The sequence below is a fragment of the Rhinolophus ferrumequinum genome, chromosome X, assembly GCF_004115265.2.
Source record: "Rhinolophus ferrumequinum isolate MPI-CBG mRhiFer1 chromosome X, mRhiFer1_v1.p, whole genome shotgun sequence".
NCBI classification, from domain to species: Eukaryota; Metazoa; Chordata; class Mammalia; order Chiroptera; family Rhinolophidae; genus Rhinolophus; species Rhinolophus ferrumequinum.
Genome location: NC_046284.1, coordinates 70,899,102 through 70,920,974, shown reverse-complemented (window position 1 = coordinate 70,920,974; position 21,873 = coordinate 70,899,102). Strand labels below are relative to the sequence as shown.

Below are 21,873 nucleotides of genomic sequence, written 5' to 3'. Positions count from 1 at the left end.
CGCATGTTGTTGCGCTTGATGTTATCCCAGAGGTCTCTTAAGCCATCCTCATTGTTTTTTATTATTTTTTCTTTCTGTTGTTCCGTTTGGGTGATCTCTGCTACCTTGCTTCTAAGTCGCTGATTCGATCCTCTGCTTCATCTAACCTGCTGGTAATTCCTTCAAGTGAGTTCTTAATTTCGGTAATTCTGTTCTTTAGTTCTAACTGGTTGTTTGTTATGATTTCTACATCCTTCTTTATGTTTTCTCTAAGCTCCTTAAACATTCTTATCACCAGTGTTCTGAACTCTGTATCTGAAACGTTGGTTACCTCCGCTTCATTTGGTTCTAGTTGTGGAGGTTTCTTCTGTTCTTTTATTTGGTACGTGTACCTTTGTTTCCCCATTCTGGCTGACTCTTTGTGTTTGCTTTGATGTATTAGGTAGATCCGCTAGAGTTCTTAGATCTTGCTAGGTTATCTTATGTAGTATGTGTCCTTTATATTTGACTTGCACTACTTTGTTCTTCTCCTCTGCATGTGCTCCAAAGGTGACTCTTGTGTTGTGTGTATTGTCCTGTTAAAGAAGATCTTTAATTGCTTTTTGCTTGTGAGTAGGTGGGGTTAACTCCTAGGCTGACTCGTTGTGAGACTTGGCTCTGCCCACTGCAGGGCGTTCAGCTGCCTGAGGGTTAACCACTTAAATGTGGTGTGGCCTCTATGGGCTCTAGTGCCTGCAGAGAATTCCCTCTGGGTGTGTGACTTGTAGGTCAAACCCGGTAGTACTCTGGTTTGGTCTGGAGTTGGCCTCTGGATATGTTGAACCTTGTGCCTCTTAAGCTGGGCCCTGGTAGGGCAGTTTCAGAACAAAGCAAATCACCAAGCACAACAACAACAACAACAACAAAGAAAAAAATCAAATACATTCACATGTAAAAACACCCGATAACCCCCACTCGACACAGGCAAAGATATCAAAGATATAAAGACAAAGCTAAACAAAACAAAACAAAGCAAAACAAAAAGCAGCACCAGTCTTGGCTTAAGCCCACCAAGTAATGTCCAGGTTGTCCTCTGCTGTACCAAAGAGCCCCCTGCTTATTGCGCAGGCAGAGCCGGTCACCTGGTGCCCTGAGTGACTTTGGGACTGTAGATTTAAATGCGTGGGCCTGAGGGGTCTGGATGATAGTTTTAGAAAGTCAGTGCAGTTTCTGCCCTTGCCTGCACATATGCCCACTGAGAGCAGCACCACCAGCCCTGTGTCCAGTACTCCTGAGTGTTAGGGCACTTCTTCAGTGTGTGTGTGTAATGGGGAGGGGGTGTGGGCGGGAGATTTCTGAGGTGCTGAAAGCCCTGAGCTGCGTCTGCTGCTTACTGCTGATCCCTGGGAGTGTTTCGGTTGTTGCACTTGCCCCGCCCTAGGCAGGCCAGAAAGGGTGGGGGCTGGGGATGGAGGGGTGTTCTCTCTCCCAGCCCAGCCGCGCGTCACCCTCTTCCCGCAGGCCAGAAAAGGTGGTGGCTGGGGGTGGAGGAGTCTCTTCTCTCCTAGCCCAGCCAAAATCACACTCTTCCCAGCCTCTTCCCTGGGTCAGGGCTGCCTGTCAGTCTTCCCAGAGCCTGAGCACTACTATGGCTCCTCTGTAATCTGACACTACTCCTCAGTTTAGGGGCCAGTTTGAATCTCTGGAAGGGCGGAGGTAGGATTGGAAGAGCGGGGGGGCGGGGCCCAGGTATGGAGTCTTTGTTCTTTGTCCGCCCTAGGGCCCACTAGCTGCCCTCCCGGCAGGAGAAATCAGCCGTGGGACGCAGGGAAAGAGCCCACCTCCTGGTCTCTGTGCTCTCTGTTCTGCCCTGAGATCCCATGCGTGCCCGGAACTGCGGGTGCCACCGCGGTTTTCGCCACCGCCGCCGCCTCCAGCCGAGATCCCGCCGCGAGCCCGCGAGTTTTCACTCCGCTCCCTTCCTTCCTTCCCCTGCTCGCCCAATTAGCACACCTTCAAGTAATGCTTCCACGAGTGTCTTAGCTGTTCTGTGTGATGAGCAAAGAGTTCTTTGATGGCTTATAGGTCCCATTTGTAATAAGATCCGGAGGAGAACTCAGAAAGTGCACCCAGCTGCCGCCATTCCTATGACATCATCTCTGAATACCATGCTGTTTTGATTATTGTAGCCCTGTAGTACAAGCTAAAGTCAGGGAGTGTGATACCTCCAGTATTGTTCTTTTTTATTAAGATTGCTTTGGCAATTCGGGGTCTTTTGAGGTTCCAAACAAATCTGATGATTTTTTTGTTCTACTTCTTTAAAAAAATGCCATTGGGATTTTGATGGGGATTGCATTAAATCTGTATATTGCTTTGGGTAATATGGCCATTTTAACTATGTTGATTTTCCACTCCATGAGCATGGAATGTCTTTCCATTTCTTTGTGTCTTCAATTTCTTTCAAAAATGTCTTATAGTACTCCGCATATAGGTGTTTCACATTCTTGGTTAAGTTTATTCCTAGGTGTTTTATTCTTTTTCCTGCAATTGCAAAAGGAATTTTTTTTTAATTTCTTTTACTGAGATTTCATTGTTATTATATAAGAATGCAGAGGATTTTTGTACGTTGATTTTGTAGCCAGCAATTTTATTCTATGCGTTGATTGTTTCTAATAGCTTTTTGGTGGAGTCTTTAGGGTTTTCTATATAAAGCATCATCTGCAAAGAGTGACAGTTTGACTTCTTCATTCCCAATTTGGTTGCCTTTTATTTCTTTCTCTTGCCTGATTGCTCTGGCGAGTACTTCCAACATTATGTTGAAAAGCACCTGAAATCTAAGTAACTTTACTAATAATTGTCACCTCAATTAACTTTAATTAAAAAAAAAAAAACAAGAGGCGATAGGGAAGAGACCTGTCGTGTTCCTGAACATAGAGCAAAGGGCTTCAGTTTTTCACCATTAATTATGAGATTAGCTGAGGGCTTGTCATAGATGGCCTTTATTATGTTAAGGTATTTTCTTTCTATACCTATTTTATTAAGTGTTTTAATCATAAATGGATGTTGTATCTTGTCAAATGCTTTTTCTGAATCAATTGATATAATCATATGATTTTTTCCCTTTATTTTGTTTATGTGATGTATCACATTGATGGATTTGCATATATTGAACCATCCTTGTGCCCCTTGGATGATACCCACTTGGTCGTGATGAATCTCTTTAATGCATTGTTTCATTTGACTTGCTAGAATTTTCTTTAGGATTTTTGCGTCTGTATTCATCAGAGATATTGGTCTGTAGTTCTCTTGTTTTGTGTTGTCCTTCCCAGGTTTTGGTATCAGGGTAATGTTCGTCTCATAAAATGAGTTAGGAAGTACTGTCTCTTCTTCAATTTTTTGGGAGAGTTTGAGCAGGATTGGTATTAGATCCTTTTTGAAGGTTTGGTAGAATTCAGTAGTGAACCCATCTGGTCCCGGACTTTTGCTTTTGGGAAGATTTTGGATGACTGATTCAATTTCGTTTTGGTGATCAGTCTGTTTAGATATTCCAGTTCTTCATAGTTCAACATAGGGAGGCTATATGTTTCTACGAAGTTGTCCATTTCTTCTAAGTTATTGAATTTGGTGGCATACATACAGTCCTTCATAGTATTCTTGGATGATCTTTTGTATTTCTGTGGCAACTGTGATAACTTCCCCTCTTTCATTTCTGATTTTGTTTATTAGTGTTATTTCTCTTTTTGTCTTCATGAGTCTAACCAAAGTTTTCTCAATTTTGTTTATCTTTTCAAAGAACCAGCTTATTGTCAAATTCATTTTTTCTATTGTCTTTTTGTTACCTATTTCATTTAGTTCTGCTCTGATTTTTGTTATTTCCTTTCTTCTGCTGACCTTAGGTTTCATTTGTTCTTTTTTTCTAGTTTATTAAGATGTAACGTGAGCTGGTTTATCTGGGGTTTTTTTTGTTTCTTGAGATAGGCCTGTAATGATATAAATTTCCCTCTTAAAACTGCTTTCGCTGCATCCCAAAATTTTTGGTAGGATATATTTTCATTGTCATTTGTTTCTATGTATCTTTTGATCTCTCCTCTAATTTCTTCTTTGACCCGTTCATTCTTTAAATGTGTTGTTTAATCTCCATGTATTTGTGTTTTTTCCTGCTTTCTTTTTGAGGTTGATATCCAATTTCAAAGCCTTATGATCAGAATATGCTTGGTATGATTTCAATCTTCCTAAATTTCCTGAGGTCAGTTTTATGTCCCAATATATGGTCTATCCTTGAGAATGTTCCATGTACACTAGAAAAAAAAATGTATACTCTGATGTTTTAGGGTGAAGTGCTCTATAAATGTCAATTATATCCATTTCATTAATGTGTCATTTAGGGCTGCTATTTCATTATTTATTTTCTGTGTAGATGATCTATCTATAGCTGTCAGTGATGTATTTAGGTCCCCTAGTATAGCTGTGTTTTGGTCAATTTCTCTCTTTAGCTCTTTTAGTAGTTGCTTGATATGTTTTGGTGCTCCCTGATTGGAGGCATAAATATTGATGAGTGTTATGTCTTCTTGTTGTATAGTCCCCTTTACCATTATAAAATGTCCATCTTTGTCTCTTGTTATCTTTTGCACCCTGAAGTCTGTTTCATCTGATGTCAGCATGGCTACACCTGATTTTCTCTGGATACCATTTGCTAGGAGTGTCAATTTCCACCCTTTCACTTTGAGTCTATGCTTGTCCTTGTAACTGAGATGCATCTCTTGGAGACAGTATATGGTTGGGTTTAGTTTTTTGATCCAATCTGCTACTCTGTGCCTTTTTATTGGTGAGTTCAGTCCATTTACATTTAGGGTGATTATTGATATGTGAGGATTTCCTGTCATTCTATCTTTAGTTTTCTGGTAAGACTGTGTCTCCATTGTTTCTTTGCCTTTTTGTTGTTGTCTATTATTTCTGTGTGGTGGTATTCTATGATGTATCCCTTTCTTTCTTCTTTGATTCCAGTATATATTTCAGTTCTGGATTTTCTTTGAGTGGTTACCCTTAAGTTTACGTAAAGAAAAGTTTAATATTTAGAGTATTCCTTTTTCTTCAGCATGCCTACTTTCTCCATTCCCATATTCCTGTTCAGGCCTTTACTTTCCCCCTTTTTCTGTTTTGGTTGCCACAGATTGTTCCTGTTGATGGTGGTCGAATAGCCACCTTTAGTATTTCTTGTAGTGTAGGTCGTGTATTAGAAAATTCCCTCAGCTTCTGTATGCCTGGAAAGGTCTTTGTTCCTCCTTCATATCTAAAGGATGTCTTTGCTGGGTATATTATTCTTGGCTCATAATTTCTCTCTTTCAATTGTTTGAATATTTGATTTCATTTCTTCCTGGCTTGTAGAGTTTCTGCTGAGAAATCTGATGATAATATAATGGGATTTCCTTTGTAGGTTACCGTCTTCTTTTCCCTGGCTGCCTTGAGGATTCTTTCTTTCTTTTTCTTTTTTTTTTTTTTTTTTTAAGATTTTATTGGGGAATGGGAACAGGACTTCATTGGAGAACAGTGTGTACTTCCAGGACTTTTTTCCAAGTCAAATTACTGTCCTTTCAATCTTAGTTGTGACAGGTGCCATTCAGCTTCAAGTTGTTGTCCTTTCAGTCTTAGTTGCGGAGAGTGCAGCTCAGCTCCAGGTCCAGTTGCCATTGCTAGTTGCAGGGTTCGCAGCCCACCATCTCTTGCGGGAGTTGAGGAATTGAACTGGCAACCTTGTGGTTGAGAGCCCGCGCTCCAACCAACTGAGCCATACGGGAGCAGCTCAGCTCAAGGTGCCGTGTTCAATCTTAGTTGCAGGGGGCAGAGGCTACCATCCCTTGGGGGACTCAAGGAGTTGAACCAGCAGCCTTGTGGTTGAGAGCCCACTGGCCCATGTGGGAATTGAACCAGCAACCTTCAGAGTTAGGAGCATGGAGCTCTAACCACCTGAGCCACCGGGACAGCCCGAGGATTCTTTCTTTGTAATTGATTTTTGAGAGCTTCAATACAATGTGCCTTGGAGAACACGTGTTGGGGTTGAGGTAATTAGGTATTCTATTTGCTTCTTGGATTTGAGGATCCAGTTCTTTCCACAAGTTTGGGAAGTTCTCATAGACTATTTGTTTGAATATACTCTCTGCTCCCTTCTCTCTTTCTTCTCCTTCTGGTATGACCATTATTCTTATATTGCTCTTTCTGATGGAGTCAGAAAATTCTTGTAGAGTTCTTTCATTTCTTTTAAGTCTCAAGTCTCTTTCTTCTTCCATCCATATCATTTCCAGGTTTCTATCTTCGATGTCACTGATTCTTTCCTCCATTTGGTCACCTCTACTACCTAGGCTGGCTATTTCATTCTTAATTTCTTCTATTGCGTTCTTAATCTCCAGAAATTCTATTTGGTTATTTTTTAAAATTTCAATCTCTTTCGTAAAATGCTCACTTGATTGTTTTTCTGAGTTCATTAAACTGCCTTTCTGTGTTTTCTTGCATCACGTTGAGTTTTTTCAGAGCTGCAATCTTGAATTCTCTGTCATTTAAGTCACATATTTTCATATCTTTAAGTTCATTTTCTGGAGACTTTTCACTTTCTTTCTGAACTTTCTTGTTGCCTTGGTTATTCACGGAAAGTACTGATTTATTATTTCTCTTCCTAGACATCTGCAGGAGTGGGTTCTGCAACAGGTTGATAGGAACAGGTCTTTCTTTTGTTTTCCAGTATGTGTTGCTAGAATGTTTCATTTGCTCTCTGACTGCAGCCTTTTTTTCTCTATCACATTGGAGTGTTATGTTTTCTCTGCACTATTCCAGCTTCTCACACAATGTGGGGATTCCCTGGAAGGCGGGCTTCTCCTCTGTTAACAGTTCGCCTAGGTCATAGGGCACCTATGTCCCTGTGGAGCTTTGGAGAGCTTTTGAAGTTCCAAAGCTCTTCCTGCACCAGATTCAGAGCCCATGTATTTCAGCCATTCTGTTCACTCCTGCAGGGATTCGCCCAGATAGGTGGGGACAGGGGCGGGGTGAGTTGTGAGAGGTGGCCCAGAGCAATGGCAGTGACCACCACCATAGCTGGTCCTGTTTCCAAAGCTCCTTCCCCTTTGCCAGAACTAGTTGTGCTGTGAATCTCTGTCTGCAGACCACAGTTCTCAGAACTGCAAATATTCTGTTCTTTTGATCTGACACTGCTACTGTTCCACTTCTAGCACTGGGCATGTGGGGGCTGGGTGAACCTTGGGATGGTAGGGACGGGCGGCTAGTCTCAGTGCCTAAGGGTTTCATTCTCTGTGGCAGTGAGGGCTTAAACCACCGTTTTCAGCCTTTTTCCCTCAGTCTTTGCTCCGAGGTCTCTGCCGTGAGAGTTTGGTTCAGCCGTGTTGTATGCTGTCCCCTCAGCTCTGTGGGCCCTAGGCAGAGCCCTAGCAGTCCAAGTTCTTCCCTCTCCCGCAGCTGCGGTAGTTCCCAGATGCAGCTAGCTCAGAGCACTGATCTAGGTCTGCTTCCTGCGCCTGGGAGGCTCCACCCCCGCACTTCTCCCTTCCCTCCTCCCCTGCTTGCGCAATTTTCCCACCTTTAGGTGAATTCAGTAGTGAGACACTTCGTCTTGCCTGTCTGCTGTGCAAGGAGTCCTTTGTGGAGTTATAGTTTTTCAATTTGTTTTGAATTCCAGGGAAGATTTCCAGAGGCTCACCTCACACCACCATTTTGATGATGTCTCCAAATACTCTGTAAATTTCAAGTTTCACTTTCTGCCCTCCAGATGATCTCCTCTTCCATCCCCCTTTTCCAAAATCTTGTGGTAAGGGGAAACTTAAGTAGACATCTCACTTGGTTTTTAAAAAAATAATAATTTATTATTTGTATTTTTCAATTACAGTTGACATTCAGTATTATTTTATATTAGTTTTAGGTGTACAGCTTAGTGGTTAGACATTTGTATAATTTATGAAGTGATCCCCCCTGATAAGTCTAGTACACACTGGCACCATACATAGTTATTACAGTATAATTGACTATATTCCTTATGCTGTAATTTACATCCCCATGACTATCTTGTAACTACCAATTTGTGCTTCTTAATTCCTTCACATTTTTTACCCAGTCCCCCAATCCCCTCCCATTTGGAAACAATCTGTTTGTTCTCTGTGTTTATGAGTCTGTTTTTAGAAAGTTTTTGAATATGCACATTGCTGACTCCATCTTAGACTTTAAATTGGTAGGTCTGGGGTGGAGTCCATGGACCTGCATTTTTAATAAGAAATAATACAAATGATATGCAAGTTCCCTTCCACTGAAGACATTCTGTGTTTTGATGTGGCTCTTAACACACCAGAAACTCCCTATAATTAACAGATAAATAACATTTTACTTTTTACTTTATTTCTCAGCCTGAAGCAAAGTGGATTCGAAAGCTGATTTAAAGAACAACTGAGCATTTGGTTTGACAGAATGGCCTTACCACAGCAAACAGTAGCTTTACTAGTGAGCATCTTTCAAATGAGCATCTCTACTTCTGTGGAACTGTAATAAATAAAACCAAGTCTGTGAGTACCAGGAAATGATTTTTTGCATGCAATTTATAGAGGTATGTGCTTTATTCATTAAATACCTGAACCAAAATACTGTAGCATTTTACCCCATGTTCTGAAGCTTCATGTTGTAGGCCATTTCTGAGTTTAGGTTAAAACTTAGTACTCTTCCTTTGGATACCCCTATCATGTTAAATTTCTGTTTTATTTATTATTAATAAAAGTAACCAGAATGGAAGGAACCAGATCTTTCACACACTTAAAAGAAATAGAGAGCTTTATGTAGATAGTGATCCCCACCTCCCACATCCATATACAGAGTTCTCAATGTAATCATTTATCTTTAGATATTTTTCCCTTTAGTTTATTATTTTATTTAATGATAAACTGAAAACTTCCCTGGAATAATAACACATTTATCAATCATTTTACATATTTCCATAATTATGCTTGTCACATTCTTTCCTAAGGGCAAGAAAGGAATGTGGAAGGAAACAGATTAGATAGATGGATAGATAGATGATAGATGATAGATGATAGATAGATAGATGATAGATAGTGTAGGGAAAATAGCCTTGGTCAGGCTCCCTCCCTGATCAGCTGCTGGCCCTGACCCAGCGACCTACTGGTCTGAGACAATGGTATGCAGTACTAGCCCTGACCTGGCAACCTGCCAGATGGAACGCAGTGCAGGCACCATCCATCCTAAAGATATACTCTTATGTAAGCACCCTGGCTGTGAGCCACCTTTGTCTCCGTACAGTATAAAGGTGTCCAGCTATTTCACAAGGTGGGCAGCTGAGACATGACAGGGGCTGCTGGCTATATCCAGCAACGGGGCTGATTGTGCCCCATAAGCCTGAATAAAGTATGTCTACTTTGCCTTCGACTCCACACATCTTCTTCCAGCTCCCTGAGGCACACACACCTTACCCCCAAGACTCAACCCACCCAGACACCTGGCGTAGCAAGCAGGGTCTCTGTCAGTTAAGAGAGCTGTGCATCCCTACACAGGAAGACATGTGGCCCCCACACAGTGTATGGTACTCAGTGGCTGCTGTTTTCAGGAGCTGGGCCCCCATGGAGGGGTGGGAAGACGTGAATGGTTCTTGGGCCAGCATAAAAAAAGCCTTGCAGGTTTTAACTGAGCAGTTGCCAGAACAAGCAAGAGGCGCTGTAGGCTGTGTGGGCTGGCTGGCTGTTCCTCACTGAACTGTGTCGCACTAAAGAGGAAGTGCTCGCTGAAGTGGACTGAGTGCGGGACCTGCAGTCTCAGGAGGACGTGCTGGAGGCCCAAGTCCATCAGCTCGAGGAGGCCCTCTGTAGTGGGGGGGTCTGAAGTAGATGCCACTCCAGAGTTCCCAACAGAGGACGTTGGGGAGGCTGAAGACATCCCACACCCCTGCGTTCAGCCCATTGTGCAGCAAAAGGTAAACCGTGAACAACCTTTGGGGCTTAGGGGCATTGCTGCCGGCAACCCAGCTGTGACTGAGTTCACAGCTTACACTCCCTATACTCCCATGTAGTTGAGAGACTTGGGGAAGCAATGCCGGCAATGCCTCTGTTAGCCGCTCCTGGCTTGGCTGCTGTGCTTGTGGGACAAGGGAGTAGACAGCATTCTCTGTTCCCCAGGCAAAATGGAAAAGCTAGCCTCTGTGACAGTGTACCCGTCTCTACAGCAACAGCTGCAAAACTGCCATAGGTTAGTTCAAGGCCAGTGGAACCACTCCCTAATAGAGTGGCTCACTGCTGTGGTGTTCACAGTGTGCAAAAATGCAGGTGAGCTGCCTGAGACTGTGACCAAATGACAATCATATGCCGAACTTGTGCAAATCATCTGTGAAATGGGTATGAGGCGTGCTATGTTCCACACTAATATGCGGGGACCGGGTGATGAGCGTTTTACGACTGGCATGAGAGATTTTATTTTGGAGACTGCCTCTGCAAGTGCCTTTGGGTCCTTGATTACTATCCTTGCACCCTATGTGGGGTGGCGGATTCATGAAGTTACAACCGCCATGGCCACCCTGGGAGACGTGGAAGGCCAGCGGCAGAGGAAGTTAGGGTGTGAGGTCCAAGAAGTTAAGACAAGGAAGTCCAAAGTAGAAGTATGGTGGCTAGCCTGAGGGTCACAAAGGGTGACATGCATGCAAATGTGGAAAGACCTTGTAGCAGCAGGGGTTGATCAGGAAAAAATAGACAGACAACCCAATGCGGTCTTGTTGGAACTGTGAAAACAGTTACGTCCAGAACAGCAATTCTGGCAAAGCCCCAAGGGGAAGTCCGGGAAAGCATGACCCGTGTCCCTCCAGGAGTTCCTGCAACCGCGGGAGGCTAGCTCCTTCCAGTTTGACTGGGGGATGGTGGGGGCGGCAAGGTACCAGGTCAGAGAGGACAAGCAGGGACCAGAGGCCCCATATGGAACTGTCCATGCATTGGTCCTCTTCTAATGTGCAGAGGGTTTTGGCACTAGTTGACACTGATGCAGACTGCAGCCTTATTTACGGGAACCCAGAACTGTTCCCCGGACCAACAATCTGCATTGACGGCTATGCAGGGAAAGACTTTGAAGGTGAAAATCATTTCCTTACCACTGGGTATAGGTAGGCTTCCCCCACCCCTGTGTCATACCTACACAGTGGTATGTCTCCCCCATTCTGGAGTATATTCTAAGGGTGGAAATGCTGCATGGCCTCAGCTTACAGACATCAGTTGGAGAGTTCTGCTTCCAAATCCGGGTGGCAAAGGCAGTGATACGCCGGCATGCTCACCAACTCCTTCAAGTGCTGCCATAGCCCCGGCACGTGGTTACAGTGTGACAGTATCGCCTGCGGGGGGCAGGGGGTGGCGGGGATCATGAGGCGATTGGCCGCACAATTTTAGAGCTGGAAAAAGCACACATTATGAGACCAATGCACAGTCCCTTTAACTCCCCAGTGTGGCCGCTGAAGAGACCAGATGGGACTTGGCGAATGACTGTGGACTATAGGGAACTGAATAAGGTGAAGCCACTTTTGCATGCTGCAGTGCCTTCAATTCATGATTTGATGGACCACTTGACTGTACACTTGGGAACATATCACTATATAGTGGATCTGGTGAACGCCTTCTTCTCTATAGACATTGCACCTGAGAGTCAAGAGCAGTTTGCCTTCACTTGGAATGGGTATCATGGACCTTTCAAGCCCTCCCGCAGGGATATTTGCATAGCCCCACTATTTGCCATGGGCTTGTAACCCAAGATTTGGCACAGTGGGAACACCCATCCTCTGTGGCCCTGTCTCACTATGTTGATGATGTATTACTAACATCTGATTCTCTTTCAGAATTAGAGCAAGCAGCTCCCTCCCTCCTCCTCCACCTGAAGTCATGTGGCTGGGTGGTGAACGAAGGAAATGTCCAGCGCCCTGGCTTATCTGTCAAGTTTTTGGGTGTTGTGTGGTCGGGTAAGACAAAGGTTATACCAGAAGCTATTATTGATAAAATACAGGCATTTCCCCAATCAACCAAGGTCTCCCAACTACAAGTGTATTTAGGTCTGCTGGGATATTGGCAGATGTTTATACCCCATTTAGCACAGATGGCAAGACCCTTGTATTCCACAGTGGAGAAGGGTGCCTCATGGGATTGGACAGAGGCTATAGGGCAGGCGTTTATTACCACTAAAGGGGCACTGAAGCAGGCACAGTTAATACAAGTAGTAGACCCAGGTCGCCTGTTTGAACTCGATGTTCATGTAACACAAGAGGGGTACTGTGGGGACAGAGCCCCAAAAAGCAGTTTCCAGGCTCTCAGCCTCACATAGAAAGGTGCTGGCTCAGGTAGTAAATGGCCATCGACTGTGACCAAATGGCCATCAGCTGTGGCTAGTTGGCCGTCAGCTGTAACCATTGAGCCATTGGGCACTAATATAACTGCCGTGGCTAGGCTAGCAGAAAAGGGGGAGCTAGCAAGAAGATGGTGGCTGAGTCTGCAAGCGGCACAGTGAGGGTTGAGAATTGTGTTGCTCCTGGTTCCTGTGTCTCCAACCCAGCCGCCAGTGAGAGTATAGTGGTATGACTCCCCTACCTATGGCTCCGTGGGTGTTCCTTTTTGGCCTCACCATATCCTGCGTTCTTGTGTGGGGAGTGGGAGCAGAGACCCCGCCTGACACCCCGCACGACAGGTACGGTTGGGGCCTCTGGCAACAGCAGGAGAATCTCCAGTCGCCAGTGGGTTTCTGGTCCCAATTGTGGAAAGGAGCAGAAGTCCGCTACTCCCTGATAGAGAAACAGCCACTGTATATGCAGCTTTGGTGGCCACTGAAGCCATCATAGGAAAGGCACGGGTGCTGGTTCACACAACCTATCCCGTCCAAGGTAGGGTCCGTACGTGGACCCAGGGATCCAAAATGGGGGTGGCACAGACCACCACTCTCGTCAAATGGGGTGCCTACTTGGAGCAACGTAGCACCCTCAGTTCAAGCCCTTTGAGCACAGAATTGCAACAGGTCCTGGGGCCTGTGGAGCTTGTAGCCCTACCTAGTGGGGAGGACTTGGAGCCCTCACCCTACAGAGAAGGACAGACCCCTGTACCTAAAGATGCCTGGTATACTGATGGCTCCAGTTGGGGAGCTGCAGCCATTTGGACGGCTATTGGTGTGCAGCCCAAAACAGACACCATTTGGTTTGATACAGCAGTGGGTCGGAGTAGCCAGTGGGCTGAGCTATGGGCTGTGTGGATGATAATCAGCCATGAGCCTGGGCCCCTGGTTATTTGTACAAACAGCTGGGTGGTGTTTCGGGACCTGACGTTGTGGCTCCCCATGTGGAAACACCAAAACTGGTTGGTAGGATGCTGTCCACTGTGGGGTCAAGCCATGTGGCAAGACCTCTGGGAACTAGGGCAGAGAAAGGAGGTGATCCTGATGCACATCACGGGTCACTCCCCCTTAACATCCCCAGGTAATGATGAGGCAGATGCCTTAGCACGGGTCCGGTGGTTAGAACGGGCCCCCGCCACTGATGTGGCCCATTGGCTGCATAGGAAGTTATAACACTCTGGAAGCAAAACTGTGTGGCAGGTGAACAGACACTGGAGGCTGCCCTTGAAATGGCAGAAGATAGCTGATGTCTGCCATGACTGTATGGTCTATGCCCAGGACAGCCCCCAACAACAAAAACTCCCTTGGGAGACACAGCAGCTCATGCGAGGGAGGATGCCCCTCACTTGCTGGCAAGTAGATTACATAGGACCCCTACCCAAAGCCCGGACTGCCACTTATGCATTCACAGCAGTAGACACTGCTATAGGGTTATTGTTTGCTTGGCCGTGTTTGGTCACAGACCAGCGGCATATGGTGGCCACTCTCACACGGATGTTTGCCTTCTAATGGTGCCCCCAGTTCATTGAAAGTGACAAGGGTACTCACTTTACAGGGCAAGAAGTGCAGCGATGGGCTTCCAAGATGGACATACAATGATTGTCCCATGCCCTATACAGGCAGCTGGTATGATTGAGCATTATAACGACTTATTGAAACAAGGCCTTTGGTTGTCGAAACACCCTCCCACAATGCATGACTGGACCTTGTTTTTGTGGGACGTTTTGAGAAGCTTGAATGAGAGGCCACAAAAGGGCGGGCCCTCACCAGTAGAAGCTCTGCTACATCGGACAGCCGCTCCCGTTCAACTACAAGTCACTACCAGTGAGACCCTGTTACAGCTGGGATATGGTAGAAATGGAAACATCCTGTTACTAGCACCCACATGTTTGAAAGCAGGAGAACGACTGCAATGGACTTGGCCCTGGTGGGTCAAAAAACCCCACTGTCAGTGGTTGGGCCTGATAGCCCCATGGGGAACTGGTGTGACCCACGATTTGTAAGTGACTCCAGGGGTGGTGGCCGAGTGGCCACCGCAGGTGACTGTGGTCTATGAAGGCCCCGACAGTGGGACAATTTTGCGAGGGACTTTTGTGCTGTCACTGTGGCCTATCATGGTATCCCCTATTCTGTTACATGTTGAAACAATGCAAGGGACAACAAGCACTTCTGTAAAGGTCTGGTACCACAAACTGGGAAAGGTACCAATGGCAGCAACCCTCCTCTCCCAGGACAAAAAGCTGGCATGTATCCTCCCACATGGGAAGGGTTTGCCATTGCTGGTTCAATGATTACTGTTTCTTTCTGCCCGTAGGTACCTGTGGGCCAATACCATGGTGGACTGGGCCCACACTTATGCTAGAGTGGTCAACGTCTCTGTTGGATTTGCATGGAGTTTCCGGCTAACCCCATGGCGGGGTTGTCATGGCGTATCTATCCAGCCACCACAGTGAATTGGACTTGGTTGTAAGGATGGAACCCTTGACAGGCAGACTGGAACACAAGTGGGCGACACGTCCTCTCCCGCATGAGGGCGCAAAGAAACCACATCAAGCTGTGTCTGAGTCATGCAGTGTGGGATGGGTGGTGGTGGCTCATGAGTGAAGGTATAGAGCTTACCCAGGTTGTTCCTCTGTGTTTGGAATGACAGACTAGCACCAGAGACATGGGTTGAGTGCCTGTGGCCCTATGTCAGAACACAACCCTAATCCCCGAGGGTCGTGTATGATGGATTGGCCAAAAGCAACAGGGGTTGGCCCCCACCACTTTTGTCCCCAATGGAAGCCTGTGGGTTTGTGGCTGTTATGGTTGGCCCTACCTCCCTACCCAGTGGACAGGGCATTGTACATGGGGTGGCCATACCTTCCAGTTAGTGTATGACCCACACTAGAAAGTCAACCCCAAAATTGGGAGTCCTTTAAAGCCAGGCACCACTGTGTCAAGACGACACCCAGGTGGTTTTATCCCTTGGCTATTCTGAGTCCACAAGCCAGTTCTATGGTGGTGGACACACAAGTAACTGCGCTTGCCAAGCACACTGTCTGAGCTCTCAACCAAACCCAATGGGCTCTGGGCCTCCTGACGGAGGAAGTAGACCAGATGAAGAAGGTAGTCCTCCAAAACTGGATGGCTTTAGACATTTTAACGGCTGCCCAGGGAGGGACATGCACCATGGTGCATACTGACTGCTGTGTACCCTGTTTCCCTAAAAATATGACCTAGCTGGACAATCAGCTCTAATGTGTTGTCGTGCAGGGTGGCCTGCAGGGCCTCTGGTTCCGCTCCCCACATAAGAACACAGGATATGGCTAGGCCAAAAAGGAACACCCATGGAGCCATAGATAGGGGAGTCATACCACTATATTCTCTCTGGCGGCCGGGCGAGACACATGCAGTAGTAGCCACGCGATCCGCAGTCCGCCATTCACTTCTCTGCCTGCCAACCAACAAACCAATCAACGCAGCCCTGCAGTTACGTCAGTAGCCAATTGGCTAACCGGTTACAGCTGATGGCCAACCAATCACAGTTGATGGTCATTCACTACCCGAGCCAGCACCTCCCCAAGCGAGGCCTAGAGCCTGAAAACTGCTCTCTGGGACTCTGTCCCCACACTCCACCCCTCCAGGGTCTCACCTCAATTTACGGGACAAGTAGAGAAAAAAGCATTGGCCAAGTCCACTACATCGTGATATGTTCCCAGGCAGACAGTCAGACGATCCATCAAATCGTGTATTGAAGGTACTGCCACATGCAAAGGTGGAGTCACCTTATTTAACTCCCTGTAGTCCACAGTCATTTGCCAGGTCCCATCTGGCTTCTTGACAGGCCATAATGGGGAGTTAAAGGGATTGTGCGTTGGTCTCACAATATGTGCCTTCTCCAATTCCAATATTGTACGACCAGTCTCCTCCTGCCCTCCTGGCAGGCGGTACTGTCGCACTGTAACCACACGCCAGGGCTGTGGCAACACTTGAGGAGGGTTGTGAGCATGCCTGTGTGTAACCGCTTTCACCACCCTGATCCAGAGACGGAACTCTCCTACCGACGTCTGTAAGCTGAGGCCATGTAGCACGTCCACCCCTAGAATATACTCCAGAACGAGGAAGACATAAACCTTGTAGGTACAGGGGGAAGCCTTCCTATACCCAGTGGTAAGGAAACGGCTTTTACAGTCACAGTCTTTCCCCGTAGCCATCAATGCAGATTGCTGGTCCGGGGAACAGTTCTGGGTTCCCATAAACAAGACTGCAGTCTGCGCCAGTGTCCACTAGGGCTAAAACCCTCTGCACATTAGAAGGGGACCAATGTATGGACAGTTCCACGTGGGGCCTCTGGTCCCTGATCGTCCCCTCTGAGCTGGTACCTTGGCCCCACCCCTAATTAAGTGGAAAGGAGTCGGCCTCAAGCGGCCGCATGAAGTCCTAGAGGGACACGGGTCGCGCTTTCCCAGACTTCTCCTTTAGGCTTCTCCGGAAGTGCTGTTCCAGACGCAACTGTTTGCAAAGTTCCAACAAGAGTGCATTGGGTTGTCGGTCTATTTTTCCCGACCGACCCCTGCTGCCATGAAACCATGCCACATCTGTGTGCGTGTTACTCTCTGAGGCCCACGACTTCGCCCCTTTACTTTTGATTTGGGCTTCCAGGTCTCAACTGTTTGGACCTCCTGTCTTAACTTCCTTTGCCTCCAGCTTTCAACATCCCCTAGGGTGACCATGGCAGTTGTAACTTCACGGATCCGCTGCCCCACATAGGGTGTAAGAATGGCAACCAAGGATCCAAAAGCACTCGCAGGTGCAGTATCCAAAACCAGATCTCTCATGCTGGTTGTAAAAAGCTCGTCATCCGGCCCCTGAATATTAGGGTTGAAAATAGCATGTCTCATACCCATTTCACGGATGATTTGAGTAAGTTCTGTATATCACTGCCACTGACTCACAGTGTCTGGCAGCTTGCCAGCCTGTCCCCATACTGTGTGTACTGCAGCAGTGAGCCACTCCATTAGAGAGTGGTTGCCCTGGTCTTGGGCCAACCTATGGCAGTTCTGTAACCTTTGTCGCAAGGACAGATGCATTGTCACGAATGCTAGCTTTTCCATCTCGCTTGGGGAGCAGAGAATGTTGTCTGCTCCCTCATCCCATAAACATAGTAGCCAAGCCGAGACTGGATCTCCAGGGCACTGTCGGTATGGCCTCCCCAGCTCCTGCAACTCAGTGGGAGTGTAAGGGGTGTAGGTTGTGAACTCAGTCACAGCTGGGTTGCTGGCAGCAACGCCCCCGGGGCCCAAAGGTTGCTCATGCTTTACCTGTTGTTTCAAGATTGGCCGGGCTTGGGGGTTAGGAGCTACATTGTCTCCACTCGCTTCCTCTGCCTCTGCCTCAGAGTCTCCACCTTAGGGCCCATCTTCTAACAGGCGGACTGGAGCTTCCAGCACCTCCAACCGGGACACCTGGTCTGGCACCTGGGCTATTTCATTAGGCACATTTTCCGTATTACAACTCAAGGCCGTGAGGAACATCCAGCCCACACGGCCGGCTGTGGCCTTCTCCTCCTCTGGCAACCGCGCCTGCAGGGCACTCTCCACGCTGGCTGGAGAGCCATCCATGTCCTCCCACCCCTCCTTGGGGGTCCAACTCCTGAGAACAGTGGTCACCGGGCACCACACACTGTGTGGGGGCCACACAGCCTTCTGCCCAGAGTCAGACTCCATTCCTACCTGGCCGGAATTTTGCTCACCGTGCCAGGCATCCGATTGAGTGGAGGTCTCAGTGTAAGATGTCTGCAACCCTCGGAGACTACAGCAGCAGCACATTACTAAAAGGAAGGTGACGCCTTCTGTGGCCAGGAGGGAGGTGTACCATCTGGAGGCTCGAGTCTCCCAGGCAGACCGCGCCTCCCATTCCCAGCGCAACTCCTCTCGGGCCTTCTGAAACTGAACTTTTACAGGCACAAACTGCTCCACCATGCTTCGGTAGGTTTTGGCCGGCGCCATACTCTCTCGCTGCACCATTTGTTGTGCGGCAGACCCTGTTCACTGCACCATTTGTCGTGCGGGGCGGCCTGTGGGACCTCTGGTCCCGCTCCCCACATTAGAACGCTGGACATGGCTAGGCCAAAAAGGAACACCCACGGAGCAGTAGATAGGGGAGTCATACCACTATATTCTCTCTGGCAGCCAGGCGAGACACACGCAGTAGTAGCCACACAATCCGCAGTCCACCATTCACTTCTCTGCCTGCCAACCAACCAATCAACACAGCCCTGCAGTTACATCAGCAGCCAATTGGCCAACTGGTCACAGCTGACGGCCAACCAATCACAGTTGATCGTCATTCACTACCTGAGCCAGCACCTCCCCATGTAAGGCAGAAAGCCTGGAAACTGCTGTCTGGGACTCTGTCCCCACATGCATCTTTTGGAGCAAAAATTAATATAAGACCCGGTATTATATTATATTATATTATATTATATTATATTATATTATATTATATTATATTATATTATATTATATTATATTATATTACATCACATTATATTATATTACATTATAAAGACCAGGTCTTATAGTAAAATAAGACCAGGTCTTATATTAATTTTTGCTCCAAAAAACGCATTAGAGTTGATTGTCTTGCTAGATCTTATTTTCAGGGAAACATGGTATACATTGCTGATAGTAAGGCAAACGTAAGCTGGGCACTCTCTGCCCTGGCAGGAGAGATTACTGGCATTCAGCACCTGATAGGAGAATGGTGGGCTCAACTCTCCTCCTCTTAGAGATGGCCCTTTGCCCTGTTGGATTGAGGGGCTTCTCTCCTAGAGACCTTCTGCTGTTCTTTGTATTGCTGTTGTGGCCTCTGGGTGCAGGGTTCTGCCCTGTTAACAAAGATGTCTACAGCAAAGCCCAAACCAGAGGAGACTAGCTGGCCAGTGAGGAGCCCTGAAGGGGTGGAATATAGGGAAAATAGCCTTGGTCAGGTTCCCTCCCTGACCAGCTGCTGGCCCTGACCCAGCAACCTACCGGTTGGAGACGATGGTATGCAGTACTAGTCCTGACCTGACAACCTGCCAATCCAACACGATGGAACATAGCACAGGTGCCATCCATCCTAAAGATATACTCTTATGTAAGCATCCTGACCGTATGCCACCTTTGCTTCTTTATGGTATAAAGGTGTCTGGCTGTTTCACGAGGTGGGCGGCTGAGACATGACGGGGGCTGCTGGCTGTATCCAGCGAGGGGGTTGATTGTGCCCCATAAACCTGAATAAAGTATGTCTACTTTGCCTTCGACTCCACACATCTTCTTCCAGCTCCCCGAGGCACAAATACCTTACCCCCGAGACTCAACCCACATGGATAGATAGATAGATAGATAGATAGATAGATAGATAGATAGATAGATAATAGATAGTTGTCTTAGTCTGTTTTGGGCTGATGTAACAAAAATACCATAAATGGAGTAGCTTATGAAAAACAGAAAATTATTTCACATTCTTCTGGAGGCTGGGGAATCAAGGATCAAGGTATTGAGAGATTTGATGTCTGGTGAGAGCCCACTTTCTGTTTCATAGACAGTCCTTCTGACTGTGTCCTCACACAGTGGAAGGGGACTAGGGAGTTCTGTGTAATTTCTTTTATAGAAGCACTAATCCCATTCATGAGGGCTCCACCCTCTCAAAACACCTCCCAAAGTCCTTACTTTTAGGGTGTTAGGCCCCACTCTAATAATACTTTGGACATTAAGATTTGACCTATGACTTTTGTGGGGACATAAATATTTAATCTATAGCAATGATATATATGCAGATAGTTAAAGATAGATATAAATATAGAGACTTCCTTCACTTCACTCAGTCGCTTTCTGCCTTCTTGTTATAATCTTGACTTCCATTTCCTCTCAGAAATGACTAGATTTCAGATCCAATTCTTAAAGAGGAGTCATTTTTGTAACCCATTTGATCACTTACACATGACCTAAATCACACATAAAATATTTTTCATTGCAATATTGTAAATTAAAAAGTTTATGGAAGGAGAACAGACTGTGGGTGGTAAACAAACAATGTGATCTATAGATGATGTATTACAAAATTGTACACTTAAAACCTATGTAATTTTACTATTGTCACCCCAATAATTTTAATTTAAATTAAAAAAAGAAGAAAAAGAAAGAAAGAAATGTTTTGCAGATTAGATCACAAAGTAAAACTGTGATATGTATAAGGGTATACCTAGAAAAGACCCCTACAACTATTCTCAGATACCATCAGAAGGTACATTCCATAGATTTATTTTCTCACAAAATATTAGCTTTCTCCTTTCTTCCTTTCACTCCTATTCACCTTAGATTTCATGCTCCATTAATAACCTGAACTTCCTTCCTATTTATCTTTTTTGTCATCACTGTCTAGCAAAGTCACCAACTTTGTGTGAACTGAACTACCTACTTCCTTGATGTCTGCATGAGGGCATCAGATTGCTGCTGGAGGAAATCTCGTGGAAGGTCAGAGGGGTACCACTGTCCATTTATGCAGAGCCACCCCAGTGGTGCCCTCAACACCTTCCAGAATCCATTCTTTCTTTTTCTAGACACATTATATTCCATCTGAAATGATTATTCCAAACCTCCACCTCACTCTCAGCAGGTTATTTTCCTTCCAAATTTCCATTAAAACGAGCCATTAGGTGGGATTCCCTCAGCTCCCTGCCACCAAACTTACAGACATGCACATCTGTCCCCAACCATTCTTTTATCCTTCTTGTTGCTGAAGAGGTGTCCCTACCCTATGCAAATAATTTCCTTGACCTGTGTTTTGGATACCTCACCTCCACCTTATGGAAACTTACTATATAGATTATACCTTCTCATTCCTCCCTCTTCAATCTCTGCATCTGTCACATAAGTATTATTTTAAATAGCTTTATTGAGTATAATTGACATACAATAAACTTCACATACTTAAAGTGTATAATTTGACAAGTTTTGACATATGTATATACATGTAAAACCATTACCACAATCAAGATAGTGAACATATCTATCACCCCAAAAGGTTTCTTCGTGCCCCTTTTCTTCGTGAAAAGGAGAAGAGTGATTGCCCTCTTCCTCAGGCAATCACTAACCTGTCTTCTGTTATATCACTGTAGATTAGTTTGTATTTTCTAAAGATTTATATAAATGGTATCATATAGTGTCTAGTGTCCACTCTGCTTTTGTCTGCCTTCTTTCACTCAGCATAATTATTTTAAGATTCATCTATGCTGTGTATACATAATTCATTCTTTTAAAATATTTTTTATTTTTCAATTACAGTTGATACTCAATATTATTTTTTATTAGTTTTAGGTGTACAGCATAGTGGCTAAGCATTTATATAATTTATGAAGTGATCCCCTCAATTAGTAATTCATTCTTTTTTTTATTGCTGAGCAGTATTTCAATGTATGTAAAAAACAAAACTTGTTTATCCATTCACTGACTGATGGACATCTGAGTTGTTTCCAGTTTTGTGCTA

At 45.8% G+C, this 21,873-nt stretch overlaps 1 protein-coding gene across 1 annotated transcript in view; it reads left to right on the top strand.

Moving 5' to 3' along the window:
- The window catches only part of CYLC1 (cylicin 1), a 42,578-nt gene extending 29,045 nt beyond the window's left edge, over nucleotides 1-13,533 (top strand). Inside the window, exons 6-8 of the mRNA XM_033090957.1 lie at nucleotides 9,728-9,928; nucleotides 10,956-11,070; nucleotides 13,442-13,533. Coding sequence (XP_032946848.1) covers nucleotides 9,728-9,928; nucleotides 10,956-11,070; nucleotides 13,442-13,533 — 408 coding nt within the window. The remainder of the gene's footprint in view (nucleotides 1-9,727; nucleotides 9,929-10,955; nucleotides 11,071-13,441) is intronic.
- The last annotated feature ends 8,340 nt before the right edge of the window (nucleotides 13,534-21,873 follow it).